The sequence below is a fragment of the Bombina bombina genome, chromosome 7 (assembly GCF_027579735.1).
Source record: "Bombina bombina isolate aBomBom1 chromosome 7, aBomBom1.pri, whole genome shotgun sequence".
NCBI classification, from domain to species: Eukaryota; Metazoa; Chordata; class Amphibia; order Anura; family Bombinatoridae; genus Bombina; species Bombina bombina.
Genome location: NC_069505.1, coordinates 285623417 through 285638556, shown reverse-complemented (window position 1 = coordinate 285638556; position 15140 = coordinate 285623417). Strand labels below are relative to the sequence as shown.

Genomic DNA, 15140 nt, shown 5'->3' with positions numbered 1-15140 from the left:
ATTTCTAGACAGCAGTACTGGGTTCAATACCCAAGTAGGCTGTATGAATTTTTTTTATGTCAAATCTCTTAACGGTGTGATATTGCCTAATTCTGAGGTTATCAGTTTTCTCGGGGAGTCGGGTTGGGTTATTGTCTCTCTTACAAACTGGGAATCAAGTTCTCCAGATAATATTCCACACATTTGGAAGGTTCTCTTTGAGTGGTGCACTTCCAAGAGTGTTTCCTGGCATTTCTTTAGGATCTGTAGGATTCTTCAGTTTCTGCTAGGTGGCCTTGATGAGAGATTGTCAGTTTCTTGAGGGACAAATTTCATCTTATTTTCCCAATTAGTTTGCATGAGAATTTAGCTAGACTTTCTAATGATCATATATTTTTTGTTGTTAGATCTATTTCTTCTCCAAGGAATTTATTTAGTTTTTATGTTCTCCAAGAACCTCCCTTCCCTTTAACCTATGCTCAGCATAGATTTTAATATTTTGTTCTGGAGGTTCTTTCTACTGTCTATACCTCAGCCAGAAGAATTTCCGTATTCTCTGCTTTTCTGTGATTTTTTTTTCCCCTGGGTTTTTATAAGGTTAAGACTGTTGTGCTTACCCGGTATGACTTAAATTTCAAACAGGAAGTTTTTTGGATCCTCTAGAGTGTTAAAAAATATTTCTTTAAGCTAATAGGATTCCAAACGAAGTTCAGTTTGCTTGTTCTCTATTCAGGTTTTCGTACAGACAGGAAGGCTACTGGTAGCCTTCGCTTTGGTTACATAAAATGATTCCCAGAACTTATTGATGACAAGGAAGTCTCCTTCCATGGAACAGATTTGCAAAGCTACAACAGATTTGCAAAGCTCTTATTGGTTAAAAAAAATCCTTTTTGCTTTTGGCAGGGTCTGGCAATTATTCTGTCCCTCCCATTCTCAACTTGGGTATTAAATCCCACGTTATGGAATTCCTATGGACTCTTATCTTAGGAAAGAAAACAAATTTTATGTTTACCTGATAAATTATGTTCTTTAAGGATGATAAGAGTCCATAGGCCCCACCGCTTCATTTTTTGGGTGACAGTTCTAATTTGCACCTCTGTAGTCCCTGCTTTTGTTTTTCCTACGTATCGGTTTCCTACATATCTGTTTCCTTGTCTCTGCTCAGCTATATGTTAAACTGAGAAGAGAGGGAAGGGATTAAAGCTCTTGTGTGGGCTCTCTGCCTCCTCCTAGTGGCAGGAAGTATAACCCACATATTATGGAATTCCTATGGACTCATCATCCTGAAGGAAAAGTATTTTTTATGTAAGCATAAATATTGTTTTATGGCCCTTTTAGGTTAACGTGTGAATTTAAATATTTTTTTTATGAAGCCTATTCTTAACTGACAGTTTTTTATGGGTTGGATCCACTTATCGGATATATGCTCACTGGGATATGTTTTCAGGAAATCTAAATACATATATCAGAAAGCTTTCATATCCCTTATGTTGAGAACGTTCTGTGATCCAATTAAAGCAGATATATGTCTGCATTTAAAAATAGCTGTTTATGGGCAATACACTTTAAAGAGATAGGAAAGTCAAAATTAAACTTGCATGAATCCGAGCATGTAATTTTAAGACACTTTCACTGCATTCAATTCTATTTTCAAATGCGATTCGTCCTCTTAATATCCCTTGTTGAAAAAAACATGCACATATCCTATACTAGTGATAGCTAGCTGGTGATTGGTGCCTGCACACATATTCTCTTGTGATTGGTTAACTAGATGTGTTCAGCTAGCTGCCAGAAGTGCACTGTTGTTCCTTCAGCAAAGGATAACAAGAGAATGAAGCAAATTTAATAATAGAAGTAAATTGTAAAGTTGTTTAAAAATGTATGTTCTATCCAAATAATGAAAGAAAATGTTGGTGTTTTCTATCCCTTTAGCTGAGGCTTATTATAAACGAACAGTCTGAGTAACAAAAAAAAAGCCTATTCAGTATTAAAAGCTCTCTGCAGCAGTATTTATTTATAGCTTTGGAGCTCTGCAAATATGTGTGCTCTTGTGCCTTGTGTGAAGAGAATGTCAAGGACTCATTTTGTGAAGCCGTATTGATTCAGTTATAATTAGGTTATGTTACTGTTACCGTCAGCATTGCAGGCAGTCTAAAAACAAGTATATGCTCCTTTTTTAAATCTTAGAGGTGATTATTCCATGATTTTTTTTGCCAAACTACACACAATATATTTACCCACCTGTGTTTAGTGACTTCAAAGTGTTTCTCTATAGGAAAGTTGGGTCTCCCCAAACTACCCATTTAAACACCCAGACCCATCCCTGATACTTAGAGCTCCGCTCCTTGTCTCTTCCAGTCCCCTCCCACAGCAGACACTCCACCCACTTACTGCTCTTGTTCTGCTCCTGGATGCATATGAAGAAATGCTACGTCTGAAGGTCTTTGTGAGTGATGGGATATGTTATCTGAGCGTGCTTATGGCATATATGTCATCAACTTTATAGTGCACATTTACCCATTAAATATATGTATGGCGGAGATGCATCTACTATGAGTATTTTATGTGTGGTATACGCAGTTGTTGTGCTGTCAGTATCTTTGCATTCTATGTGCTTATGGTGCAAATGCAGTTTCTGTTCTTTTTGGATATGAGTGATATTTGGTGGAAATTTTTGCTTTTTATGTGATTTATATATTTGGCTGGATATGAATAACTGGTCTGTGTGTGCACATATTTAATTGCTAAAATAAAGATAGGCTTAGGAGCAGCAGGGCACTGCTGGAAGCTAGCTGCTGATTGGTTAGGAGCAGCAGGGCACTGCTGGAAGCTAGCTGGTGATTGGTTAGGAGCAGCAGTGCACTGCTGGAAGCTAGCTGCTGATTGGTTAGGAGCAGCAGGGCACTGCTGGAAGCTAGCTGCTGATTGGTTAGGATCAGCAGGTCACTGCTGGAAGCTAGCTGCTGCTTGGTTAGGAGCAGCAGGGCACTGCTGGAAGCTAGCTGCTGATTGGTTAGGAGCAGCAGGGCACTGCTGGAAGCTAGCTGCTGATTGGTTAGGAGCAGCAGAGCACTGCTGGAAGCTAGCTGCTGATTGGTTAGGAGCAGCAGGGCACTGCTGGAAGCTAGCTGCTGATTGGTTAGGAGCAGCAGAGCACTGCTGGAAGCTAGCTGCTGATTGGTTAGGAGCAGCAGGGCACTGCTGGAAGCTAGCTGCTGATTGGTTAGGAGCAGCAGGGCACTGCTGGAAGCTAGCTGCTGATTGGTTAGGAGAAGCAGTGCACTGCTGGAAGCTAGCTGCTGATTGGTTAGGAGCAGCAGGGCACTGCTGGAAGCTAGTTGCTAATTGGTTAGGGGAAGCAGTGCACTGCTGGAAGCTAGCTGCTGATTGGTTAGGAGCAGCATGGCACTGCTGGAAGCTAGCTGCTGATTGGTTAGGAGCAGCAGGGCACTGCTGGAAGCTAGCTGCTGATTGGTTAGGAGAAGCAGTGCACTGCTGGAAGCTAGCTGCTGATTGGTTAGGAGCAGCAGGGCACTGCTGGAAGCTAGCTGCTGATTGGTTAGGAGCAGCAGGGCACTGCTGGAAGCTAGTTGCTGATTGGTTAGGAGAAGCAGTGCACTGCTGGAAGCTAGCTGCTGATTGGTGGCTGCACACATGGCTCTTGTCATTGGATAACCAGATGTGATCAGCTAGGTGCCAGTAGTGTATTATTACTCCTGAGCCTACCTAGGTATCCAACATAGTATACAAAGAGAATTAAGCAAATTTGAGAATAGAATTATATTGGAAAGCTGTTTAAAACTCTGCATCTGAATCATAAAAGTTTCATTTTCACTTTACTGTCCCTTTTTAAACGAGCTTTCTAATTTGTTTTAATAGTTTCAAAATACGTGAGCTACTTAGTTAATATGAAGCTAGTGCCAGATTGTACAGTCTCATAGAGACATTCTATGCAGAGTTTCTACTAAAACAAATGATAACAAATTGGTTTTCTCTTGTAAGGTGTATCCAGTCCACGGATCATCCATTACTTGTGGGATATTCTCATTCCCAACAGGAAGTTGCAAGAGGACACCCACAGCAGAGCTGTAATATAGCTCCTCCCCTAACTGTCATAGCCAGTCATTCTCTTGCAACTCTCAACAAGCTAGGACGTTGTAGGAGAGAGTGGTTAAATATAGCTAGTTTATTTTCTTCAATCAAAAGTTTGTTATTTTTAAATAGTACCGGAGTTGTGCTATTTTATCTCAGGCAGTAAATAGAAGAAGAATCTGCCTGAGGTTTCTATGATCTTAGCAGGTTGTAACTAAGATCCATTGCTATTCTCACATATGTCTGAGGGGATTACACAGATGAGGTAACTTCAACGAGAGAATGGCGTTCAGTTTATTCTGCTATAAGGTATGTGCAGTTATAATTTTTTCTAGAGATGTAAAACACTAGAAAATGCTGCTGATACCGGATTAATGTAAGTTAAGCCTGAATACAGTGATTTAATAATGACTGGTATCATGCTTACTCCCAGGGGTAATACCCTTATGATTTTTACAATATAAAACGTTTGCTGGCATGTTTAATCGTTTTTATATATGCTTTGGTGATAAAACTTTATTGGGGCCTAGTTTTTTCCACATGGCTGGCTTAAATTTTGACTAGAAACAATTTCCACTGTTGTAGTATAAAAGTTACAGTTGGTGCAGTTAAAATTACAAACTGTGACATCCAGCTTCCCTCAAAGGCCCTCTGAATGCTATAGGACATCTCTAAAGGGCCCAAAGGCTTTCCAAAGTCGTTTATTGGGGAAGGTAGGGCCACAGCTTGCTGTGGCAGTTGGTTGTGACTGTTAAAAAAGTCTATTTCGTTTTTTTGATCCGTTTTTTGAACTAAGGGGTTAATCATCCATTTGCAAGTGGGTGCAATGCTCTGTTAGCCTATTATACACACTGTAAAAATTTTGTTTGATTTACTGCATTTTTTCACTGTTTTTCAAATTCTGACAAAATTTGTTTCTCTTAAAGGCACAGTACCGTTTTTTATATTTGCTTGTTAACTTGATTTAAAGTGTTTTCCAAGCTTGCTTGTCTCATTGCTATTCTGTATAAACATGTCTGACATAGAAGAAACTCCTTGTTTATTATGTTTAAAAGCCATGGTGGAACCCCCTCTTAGAATGTGTACCAAATGTACTCATTTCATTTTATGCAATAAAGATCATTTTCTGTCTTTAAAAAATGTATCACCAGAGGAATCTGATGAGGGGGAAGTTATGCCGACTAACTTTCCCCACGTGTCAGACCCTTTGACTCCCGCTTAAGGGACTCACGCTCAAATGGCGCCAAGTACATCTAGGGCGCCCATAGCGTTTACTTTACAAGACATGGAGGCAGTCATGGATAATACACTGTCAGCGGTATTAGCCAGACTACCTGAACTTAGAGGTAAGCGAGATAGCTCTGGGGTGAGACAAAATGCAGAGCATACTGACGCTTTAAGAACCATGTCTGATACTGCCTCACAATATGCAGAAGCTGAGGAAAGAGAGCTTCAGTCAGTGGGTGATGTTAATGACTCAGGAAAGATACCTGATTCTAATATTTCTACATTTAAATTTAAGCTTGAACACCTCCGCGTGTTGCTTAGGGAGGTTTTAGCTGCTCTGAATGACTGTGATACCATTGCAGTGCCAGAGAAATTGTGTAGACTGGATAAATACTTTGCAATGCCGGTGTGTACTGATGTTTTTCCAAATACCTAAAAGGTTTACAGAAATTATTAATAAGGAATGGGATAGACCAGGTGTGCCGTTCTCTTCCCCTCCTATTTTTAGAAAAATGTTTCCAATAGACTCCACCACATGGGACTTATGACAGTCCCTAAGGTGGAGGGAGCAGTTTCTACTCTAGTAAAGCGTACTACTATCCCTGTTGAGGACAGTTGTGTTTTTTTTTTGTTTTTTTTTTATAGATCCAATGGATAAAAAATTAGAGGTTACCTTAAAAAAATATTTATTCAACAAGGTTTTATCCTACAGCCCCTTGCATGCATTGCCCCTGTCACTGCTGCTGCGGCGTACTGGTTTGAGTCTCTGGAAGAGGCTTTACAGGTAGCGACTCCATTGGATGACATACTTGGCAAACTTAGAGCACTTAAGCTAGCCAATTCTTTTATTCTGATGCCATTGTTCATTTGACTGAACTAACGGCTAAGAATTCTGGTTTTGCTATACAGGCGCGCAGAGCGCTATGGCTTAGATCATGGTCAGCTGACGTGACTTCAAAATCTAAGCTACTTAACATTCCCTTCAAGGGGCAGACCCTATTCGGGCCTGGTTGAAGGAGATTATTGCTGATATCACTGGAGGAAAAGGTCATGCCCTTCCTCAGGACAGGTCCAAATCTAGGGCCAAACAGTCTAATTTTCGTGCCTTTCAAAACTTCAAGGCAGGTGGGGCATCAACTTCCTCTAATAATAAACAAGAGGGAACTTTTGCTCAATCCAAGACCGTTTGGAGACCAAACCAGACATGGAAAAAAGGTAAGTAGGTAAAAAAGCCTGCTGCTGCCTCTAAGACAGCATGAAGGAACGGCCCCCTATCCGGGAACGGATCTAGTAGGGGGCAGACTTTCACTCTTTGCCCAGGCGTGGGCAAGAGATGTTCAAGATCCCTGGGCGTTGGAAATTATATCCCAGGGATATCTTCTGGACTTCAAAGCTTCCCCCCCAAAAGGGAGATTTCACCTTTCACAATTATCTGCACACCAGATAAAGAGAGAGGCATTCTTACACTGTGTACGAGTCCTCCTAGTTATGGGAATGATCCATCCAGTTCCAAAGGAGGAACAGGGACAGGGCTTTTACTCAAATCTGTTTGTGGTTCCCAAAAAAAGAGGGAACCTTCAGACCAATTTTGGATCTAAAGATCTTAAACAAATTCCTCAAAGTTCCGTCGTTAAAGATGGAAACTATTCGTACCAACCACTGATCCAGGAGGGTCAATAAATGACTACAGTGGATCTAAAGGATGCTTATCTTCACATTCCGATACACAAAGATCATCATCGGTTTCTCAGGTTTGCCTTTTAAGACAGGCATTACCAGTTGTAGCTCTTCCCTTGGGATTAGCTACAGCCCCAAGAATCTTTACAAAGGTTCTAGGGTCACTTATGGCGGTCCTAAGGCCGCGGGGCATAGCAGTAGCCCCTTATTTAGACGACATCCTGATACAGGCGTCAAACTTCCAAATTGCCAAGTCTCATACGGACGTAGTACTGGCATTTCTGTGGTCGCATGGGTGGAAAGTGAACGAGGAAAAGAGTTCTCTATCCCCACTCACAAGAGTTTCCTTTCTAGGGACTCTGATAGATTCTGTAGAAATGAAAATTCACCTGACGGAGTCCAGGTTATCAAAGCTTCTAAATTCCTGCCGGGTTCTTCATTCCATTCCGCGCCCTTCGGTGGTTCAGTGTATGGAAGTAATCGGCTTAATGGTAGCGGCAATGGACATAGTGCCGTTTGCACGCTTACACGCTTACATCTTAGACCGCTGCAACTATGCATGCTCAGTCAGTGGAGCGGGGATTACACAGATTTGTCCCCTCAACTGAATCTGGACCAAGAGACCAGGAATTCTCTTCTCTGGTGGCTATCTCGGGTCCATCTGTCCAAAGGTATGACCTTTCGCAGGCCAGATTGGACAATTGTTACGACAGATTCCAGCCTTCTAGGTTGGGGTGCAGTCTGGAACTCCCTGAAGGCTCAGGGATCGTGGACTCAGGAGGAGTCTCTCCTTCCATTAAATATTCTGGAACTAAGAGCGATATTCAAGGCTCTTCAGGCTTGGCCTCAGTTAGCAACTCTGAGGTACATCAGATTTCAGTTGGACAACATCACGACTGTAGCTTACATCAACCATCAAGGGGGAACGAGAAGTTCCCTAGAGATGTTAGAAGTTTCAAAAATAATTCGCTGGGCAGAGATTCACTCTTGTCACCTATCAGCTATCCATATCCAAGGTGTAGAGCACTGGGAGGCGGATTTTCTAAGTCGTCAGACTTTTCATCCGGGAGAGTGGGAACTCCATCCGGAGGCATTTGCACAACTGATTCATCGTTGGGGCAAACCAGAACTGGATCTCATGGCGTCTCGCCAGAACGCCAAGCTTCCGTGTTACGGATCCAGGTCCAGGGATCCCAAGGCGACACTGATAGATGCTCTAGCAGCGCCTTGGTCTTTCAACCTGGCTTATGTGTTTCCACCGTTTCCTCTGCTCCCTCGACTGATTGCCAAGATCAAGCAGGAGAGAGCATCAGTGATTCTGATAGCACCTGCATGGCCACGCAGGACCTGGTATGCAGATCTAGTGGACATGTCATACTTTCCACCATGGTCTCTGCCTCTGAAACAGGACCTTCTACTTCAGGGTCCTTTCAACCATCCAAATCTAATTTCTCTGAGGCTGACTGCCTGGAGATGGAACGCTTGATTTTATCAAAGCGTGGCTTCTCCGAGTCAGTTATTGATACCTTAAGACAGGCACGAAAGCCTGTCACCAGGAAAATTTACCATAAGGTATGGCGTAGATATCTTTATTGGTGTGAATCCAAGGGTTACTCATGGAGTAAGGTCAGGATTGCTAGGATATTATCTTTTCTCCAAGAAGGTTTGGAAAAAGGATTGTCAGCTAGTTAAGCGTCTGGCAGATGTTCCAGACGTTCAGGCATTTTGTCAGGCTTTAGTTAGAATCAAGCCTGTGTTTAAACCTGTTGCTCCACCATGGAGCTTAAACTTGGTTCTTAAGGTTCTTCAAGGAGTTCCGTTTTAACCTCTTCATTCCATAGATATCAAGCTTTTATCTTGGAAAGTTCTTTTTTTTGGTAGCTATTTCCTCGGCTCGTAGAGTCTCTGAGCTATCTGCCTTACAATGCGATTCTCCTTATCTGATTTTTCATACGGATAAGGTAGTCCTGCGTACCAAACCTGGTTTCTTACCTAAGGTGGTATCTAACAAGAATATCAATCAAGAGATTGTTGTTCCATCCTTGTGTTACACAATTTGGACATGGTCCGTGCTTTAAAGTTTTACTTACAAGCTACTAAAGATTTTCGTCAAACATCTGCTTTGTTTGTTGTCTACTCTGGACAGAGGAGAGGTCAAAAGGCTTCGACAACCTCTTTTTCTTTTTGACTAAGAAGCTTAATCCGCTTAGCCTATGAGACTGCTGGACAGCAACCTCCTGAAAGGATTACAGCTCATTCCACTAGAGCTGTGGCTTCCACTTGGGCCTTTAAAAATGAGGCTTCTTTTGATCAGATTTGCAAGGCGACGATTTGGTCTTCGCTTCATATTTTTTTCAAAATTTTACAAATTTGATACTTTTGCTTCTTCGGAGGCTATATTTGGGAGAAAGCTTTTACGGCAGTGGTTCCTTCCATTTAAGTTCCTGCCTTGTCCCTCCCTTCATCCGTGTACTTTAGCTTTGGTATTGGTATCCCACAAGTAATGGATGATCCGTGGACTGGATACACCTTACAAGAGAAAACACAATTTATGCTTACCTGATAAATGTATTTCTCTTGTGGTGTATCCAGTACACGGCCCGCCCTGTCATTTTAAGGCAGGTAATTTTTAAATTTAAACTACAGTAACCACTGCACCCTATGGTTCCTCCTTTCTCGGCTTGTTTTCGGTCGAATGACTGGCTATGACAGTTAGGGGAGGAGCTATATTACAGCTCTGCTGTGGGTGTCCTCTTGCAACTTCCTGTTGGGAATGAGAATATCCCACAAGTAATGGATGATCCGTGGACTGGATACACCACAAGAGAAATAAATTTATCAGGTAAGCATAAATTGTGTTTTCGTGGCAGACAATACGTTTATATATAGACTGTTTATTTTCCTTTTCACAGAGAATATAAATATAATTTATTTAAAGGGAAACTAAACCCAATTTTTTTCTTTCATGATTCTCATAGATCAGCAATTTTAAGCAACTTTTTAATTTACTCCTATTATCAATTTTTATTTTTAAAAAAGCAGGAATGTAAAACTTATGAGCCAGCCCATTCTAGGTTAAGCACCCTGGATAGCACTAGCTTATTGGTGGCTGCATTTAACCACCAATTAGTAAGCATAACTCAGGTTCTGAGCCAAGAAAGGGTTGGCTCATAAGCTTTACATTCTTGCTTTTTAAATAAAGATAGCAAGAGAAGGAAGACAAATTGATAATAGGAGTAAATTAGAAAGTTGCTTAAAATCTATCTGAATCATTAATGGGTCAGTCAAGTCCAAAAAAAAACCTTTCATGATTCAGATACGGCATGTAATTTTAAACAACTTTCCAATATACTTTTATCACCAATTTTGCTTTGCTCTCTTGGTATTCTTAGTTGAAAGCTTAACCTAGGAGGTTCATATGCTAATTTCTTAGACCTTGAAGGCCGCCTCTGCATTTGACAGTCTTTAACCAATAGAGGGTGTTAGTTCATGTGTTTCATATAGATAACCTTGAGCTCATGCACATGAATTTACTGAGTGAGCACTGATTGGCTAAAATGCAAGTCTTTCAAAAGAACTGAAATAAGGGGGCAGTTTGCAGAGGCTTAGATACAAGGTAATCACCTAGGTAAAAAGTGTATTAATATAACACTTGGTTATGAAAAACTGGGGATTGGGTAATAAGGGAATTAGCTATCTTTTAAAACAACAAAAATTCTGGTGTTGACTGTCCCTTTAAAGAAAACAATTGGGTTTAGTATCCCTTTTAACCTAAAGTTATTGGCTATATAATTAAACCAGTGATTGTCTGATGCTGCTGGTGCACTGAGGGATTCTTTTGGTTCTGCACAACAACATCTAGATTTATCTTTCAGACAGCACAAGTTTTATCCATTATGTTTAACTGACTCTTCATCTGTCCCCAGGGAGTGACCCAAATGAGGCAAAGTTTAACCCCTGAAGAATCCTCTCAGATGACGGCAGAAGCAGTATCTGATCTGTTTACGCACCCGTCTGTTCCTGCGCCTTGTTACAGCAACATGGAGGACGTTGACTAACAAAATCAAGAAAAACAATTTCTTTGTAATGAGAGTCACATGCAGGGGATTATTGTATATGGCTGTATAAAAAGGCTTTGTTGGATATTTTTATGTTTGGGGGGGGGGGGGCATTCGCGTCACCCCAGGGGTAAGTTCTCTGGAACAGTATAATTTCCTCTCTATCCCCTGCAGTGCATTGTGGGCCTCTCTGCCCTAGCAGGGGTTAATGCACCTTGTAGATCTCTTACTGTCTAATCCTGTTGTTTATTTTACATGTACAGCCTTCTACACAAGCTGGGCGCTACCGTCTTCAGAACTTACAAACCAAATTCCTGGTTACATCTGGCAATAGCGGAGCTCACGAGAAACAAAAATTCAGTGATTTGCCAATTTATACACAGTTTGCCTGGCTTAAAAATCTTTTTGTTGTTTAATTGGTTGCAATCCAAGAAAAAGGGTGTTTCTCATTCATCATTGTCATTTCCTCATCATATTCTGTACTATTTAATTGCTTCAATTTAAAGGGACACTGAACCCAAATGTTTTCTTTTGTGATTCAGATAGAGCAAGCAATTTTAAGCAACTTTCTAATTTACTCCTATTATTACATTTTCTTTATTCTCTTGTTTAGATGCCAGACCATTTTTGGTGAACACCCTGGGTTGTTCTTGCTGATTGGTGGATAAATTCACCCACCAATAAACAAGTGCTGTCCAGTGTTCTGAACCAAAAATTATCTGGCTTCTTAGCTTACATGCCTTCTTTTTCAAATAAAGATAGCAAGAGAACAAATAAAAATTGATAATAGGAGTAAATTAGAAAGTTTCTTAAAATTGCATGCTCTATCTGAATCATGAAAGAAAACATTTGGGTTCCGTGTCCCTTTAAAGCTGATTGAAAGCTTTTTAGTTCTGTTTTCTTGGTCTGGTACCTTAAATCTAAGCCAGTAGGGTGTCCCCAGTCTCCCAGTAAGGGACTAAAAAGCTATTAATATTCTTCACATTGAAGTGAAATTATATTAAAGTATTGAAATTTCCTTTAAAACACAAATCTAATCTGGGAATTGCCTTTGTTTTCCATAAATGTAATCAGCCGATGTCAGGGAACTTTATTTCTTTTTCCAAGGACACAGCGACATCTCAAGCTTCTGTCTGTTTCTGGAATACTTAGTACTATCTGCTAGGAGCACACATATGCAGCTTTGTGTTGGAAGACGGTTGGGGAATGCTTAGTTTGCTTACATTAGAATTACATATGAATATGGCACGACCATTAAACGCATAAAACATCCAATTTAAACAACTTTTTCTTTACTTTATTATGAAATGTGCTTTGTTCTCCGGGTTTTTCTTTGTAGAAAAGTAAATCTAGGTAGGCTCAGGAGGGTGAGTGCATGCCTTTAGTATTCTAAGGCAGCAGTTTTTGCAACAGTGTATCACATTGCTATAAACATGGTTGCGAACACTACGTCTAAAGTCACGTGCACACTCCTGAGGTCCTATGAGCCTACCTAAATTAACTCTTCCACAAAGAGAACAAAGCAAGTTTGATCATTGAAGGATATTGGAAAGTTGTTTAAAATGTCATGTCTATCTGAATCATGAAAGTTTCATTTTGGCCTTAATGTCCCTTTCAAGAGACATAAACCCCCCAACATTTATTTAATGATTCAGATAGTGTAAAATTAAAAAACGTTTATTATCAAATTTGCTATGTTCTTTTGGTATTCTTTGTTGAAAAGCAGGTAGGGAGGTGTAGGAGTGTGCATGGGACTGGTGCAATATATGGAGGCAGTTTTATAAAATTTATACATATGCAAGAACAGCAGTGTTTCCTGTCATGTACTGCTCCAGGCGTGAACGCTGCTTATCTACATATCTCTTCAACAAAGAATACCATGAGAACAAACATAATAGAAATAAATTAAAAAGTATTGTTTTGATTTGTTTAAATTGTATGCTGTGTCTGAATCACGAAAGAAAACGTGATGTCCCTTTAGGCAAATTGTGCAGACTCTGTCCTAGCAGATACAAATAAATCTTTTCGCGAACAGCATTATTCTTGCTGCAAAGACAATAACACACTACACATCTTTCCGTACATTTACCAACAAACCTTTAATGATCATCGCTAAAACTTTTTTTATTTATTGAAAGCTTTTTTGTTTTTCCTTTTCTTTTCCTGTTTTTTTAGGTGGTATTGTTCATTTGCTATTTATAAAATATCAGGGGATGTGGACACGTAATACATTAAAAAACGAAATGGCTTCCGTTACCATATAGGATTTATTGCCTTCTAAGCAAAGCAAGTTCCCCATTTACAGCTGCTGTAGATCTTTAGTTAGGGGTGTGTAGCCATAAACTAGTGCAGGACAGAGCACATTTAATGAGCTTGAAGGAGAAAACAGTAGATAGAAAATAACGCCACAAAACATTCAGATATTAGTGGACCTCGGTATTGGGTAACATGGTCTAAAACTCACGAGTGTCTGTCCCTGTAGTGCGCCACGTTAAAAAGGAGTTTCTGGGTTTGGCGCCAGTATTCCCTTCAGTGATTGTGCAAATACCGCGTAGCATAATGCGGTTTTTAATCTGGATTTGAACTTCATGGTAACCGCTTCTCTATCAGGTGATCTCATAAGGATGTCTATTAACAGCTGAAACTCCAATGGAAATTTAATGTTGCTTTTCTCTGTGGCTTATCAGGCTTTGTACATTTTAGGAATAATTAAATATTTCCGGGCCAGCTCCAGCCAAACATGGCATTGTGTCTAAGAATTCTAAAATGCGCAGAGACACCACAGGTTACACACATTCAGCCACCCCTGGCCTGTTGTATTGTGATTGGTAAATACCAGTGTGCGTGTATCATTTTGTCTTCCTGTTGTAGTGGATTGTGGTGCGTCCTGAATATGATTGCAGCTTAGTCGTTATTTTTTTTATAGCATTAATCTCAGCAGATTCTTATTGGCACTAACAGGACTTTTATAGTTCCTGTGAATATTTAACAATCTTATTGTATAATAAAAATACATTTTATAACTGACGGGTAATGGCAGCCAATCATATTGTCCAACCCAAGGATACAAGCTAATAAGGCCTCACTAGGTCCAGCCTATATAGACACTTTATTTTCTCTCGTGCTAGCAAATTATGCATATAAGATTAAAACAATAGGAGACAATTGACCCAGTATGTATGATTTTGTATATATACTATTAATATTTAGTTTTAAGCAATGCTTTCTTGGGAAGGGTTAATTACAGCATGTTACCTCCAATCAGAGCCTATTATCACACAGCAAGCGTCAAGGCTCGTATTCACTTAATAAAGCAAACATATTCTTTTTATAAAAAAAAAAAAAAGGAATATTCCAATATATGCACTATTTTTTTTTTTTTTTTTAGTGGCGAAATTTTTTTTAGTTTTTTTTTTCTTTAATGTTGCCTGTGAGGATGTCTGATTTAATGTGCATTAATATATTTTTTATTTGTTTGTTAAACCATTGCTGCTGTTTTCATTGTATTTAAATATTAAACCTTAATTATTGTGAGATGCAAATGCTTTCTCAAGAGTATACTCTGCTCTCTACTTTGTTTTAGAGAAAACTTTTTTTTTATACCAAATACTTTGTGTGGATTTTGAACCGGCTTCCCTTGCAAGAATGAACTGAATTGGTGCCTATACGGATATGTGGCGCTGTGGGAGGGGACACGTGCTGTGCGTTGGCAAAGCTCCCATTGTTCATTTCTGATATATAAATATGATGTATGTCTTCAGTGTAGAATCATTAAATTCTGCTGAAACCTTACGTGTCTTTATATTTTTTGCTAGTTTTAGAAAATTGTCAATGTCTGAAAATAACTGCAATAAAAAAAGACCAAAACCAAAAATAATTTGTAAAAAACGCTTAACTAAAATTTTTATGTGTTTGAATGTTTTTGAGATTTGCAGCACATTTCTCCTTTTTGACCAATCTGTACAATTCTATAGAATGTATTCTTAAAGGGACAGTCTACACCAACATTTTTATTGTTTAAAAAGATAGATAATCCCTTTATTACCCATTCCCTAGTTTTGCCTAACCAACACGGTTCCATTAATATATGTTTTACCTCTGTGATTA

General features: G+C 39.7%; 1 protein-coding gene across 5 annotated transcripts in view; it reads left to right on the top strand.

Moving 5' to 3' along the window:
* Nucleotides 1-14825, top strand: part of USP19 (ubiquitin specific peptidase 19) — a 287727-nt gene extending 272902 nt beyond the window's left edge. For all 5 annotated transcript variants that reach the window (XM_053720813.1, XM_053720815.1, XM_053720812.1 and 2 more), the window contains one exon: nucleotides 10902-14825. In XM_053720813.1, the coding sequence (XP_053576788.1) occupies nucleotides 10902-11033 (132 nt within the window). In that variant the 3' untranslated portion in view covers nucleotides 11034-14825. The remainder of the gene's footprint in view (nucleotides 1-10901) is intronic.
* The last annotated feature ends 315 nt before the right edge of the window (nucleotides 14826-15140 follow it).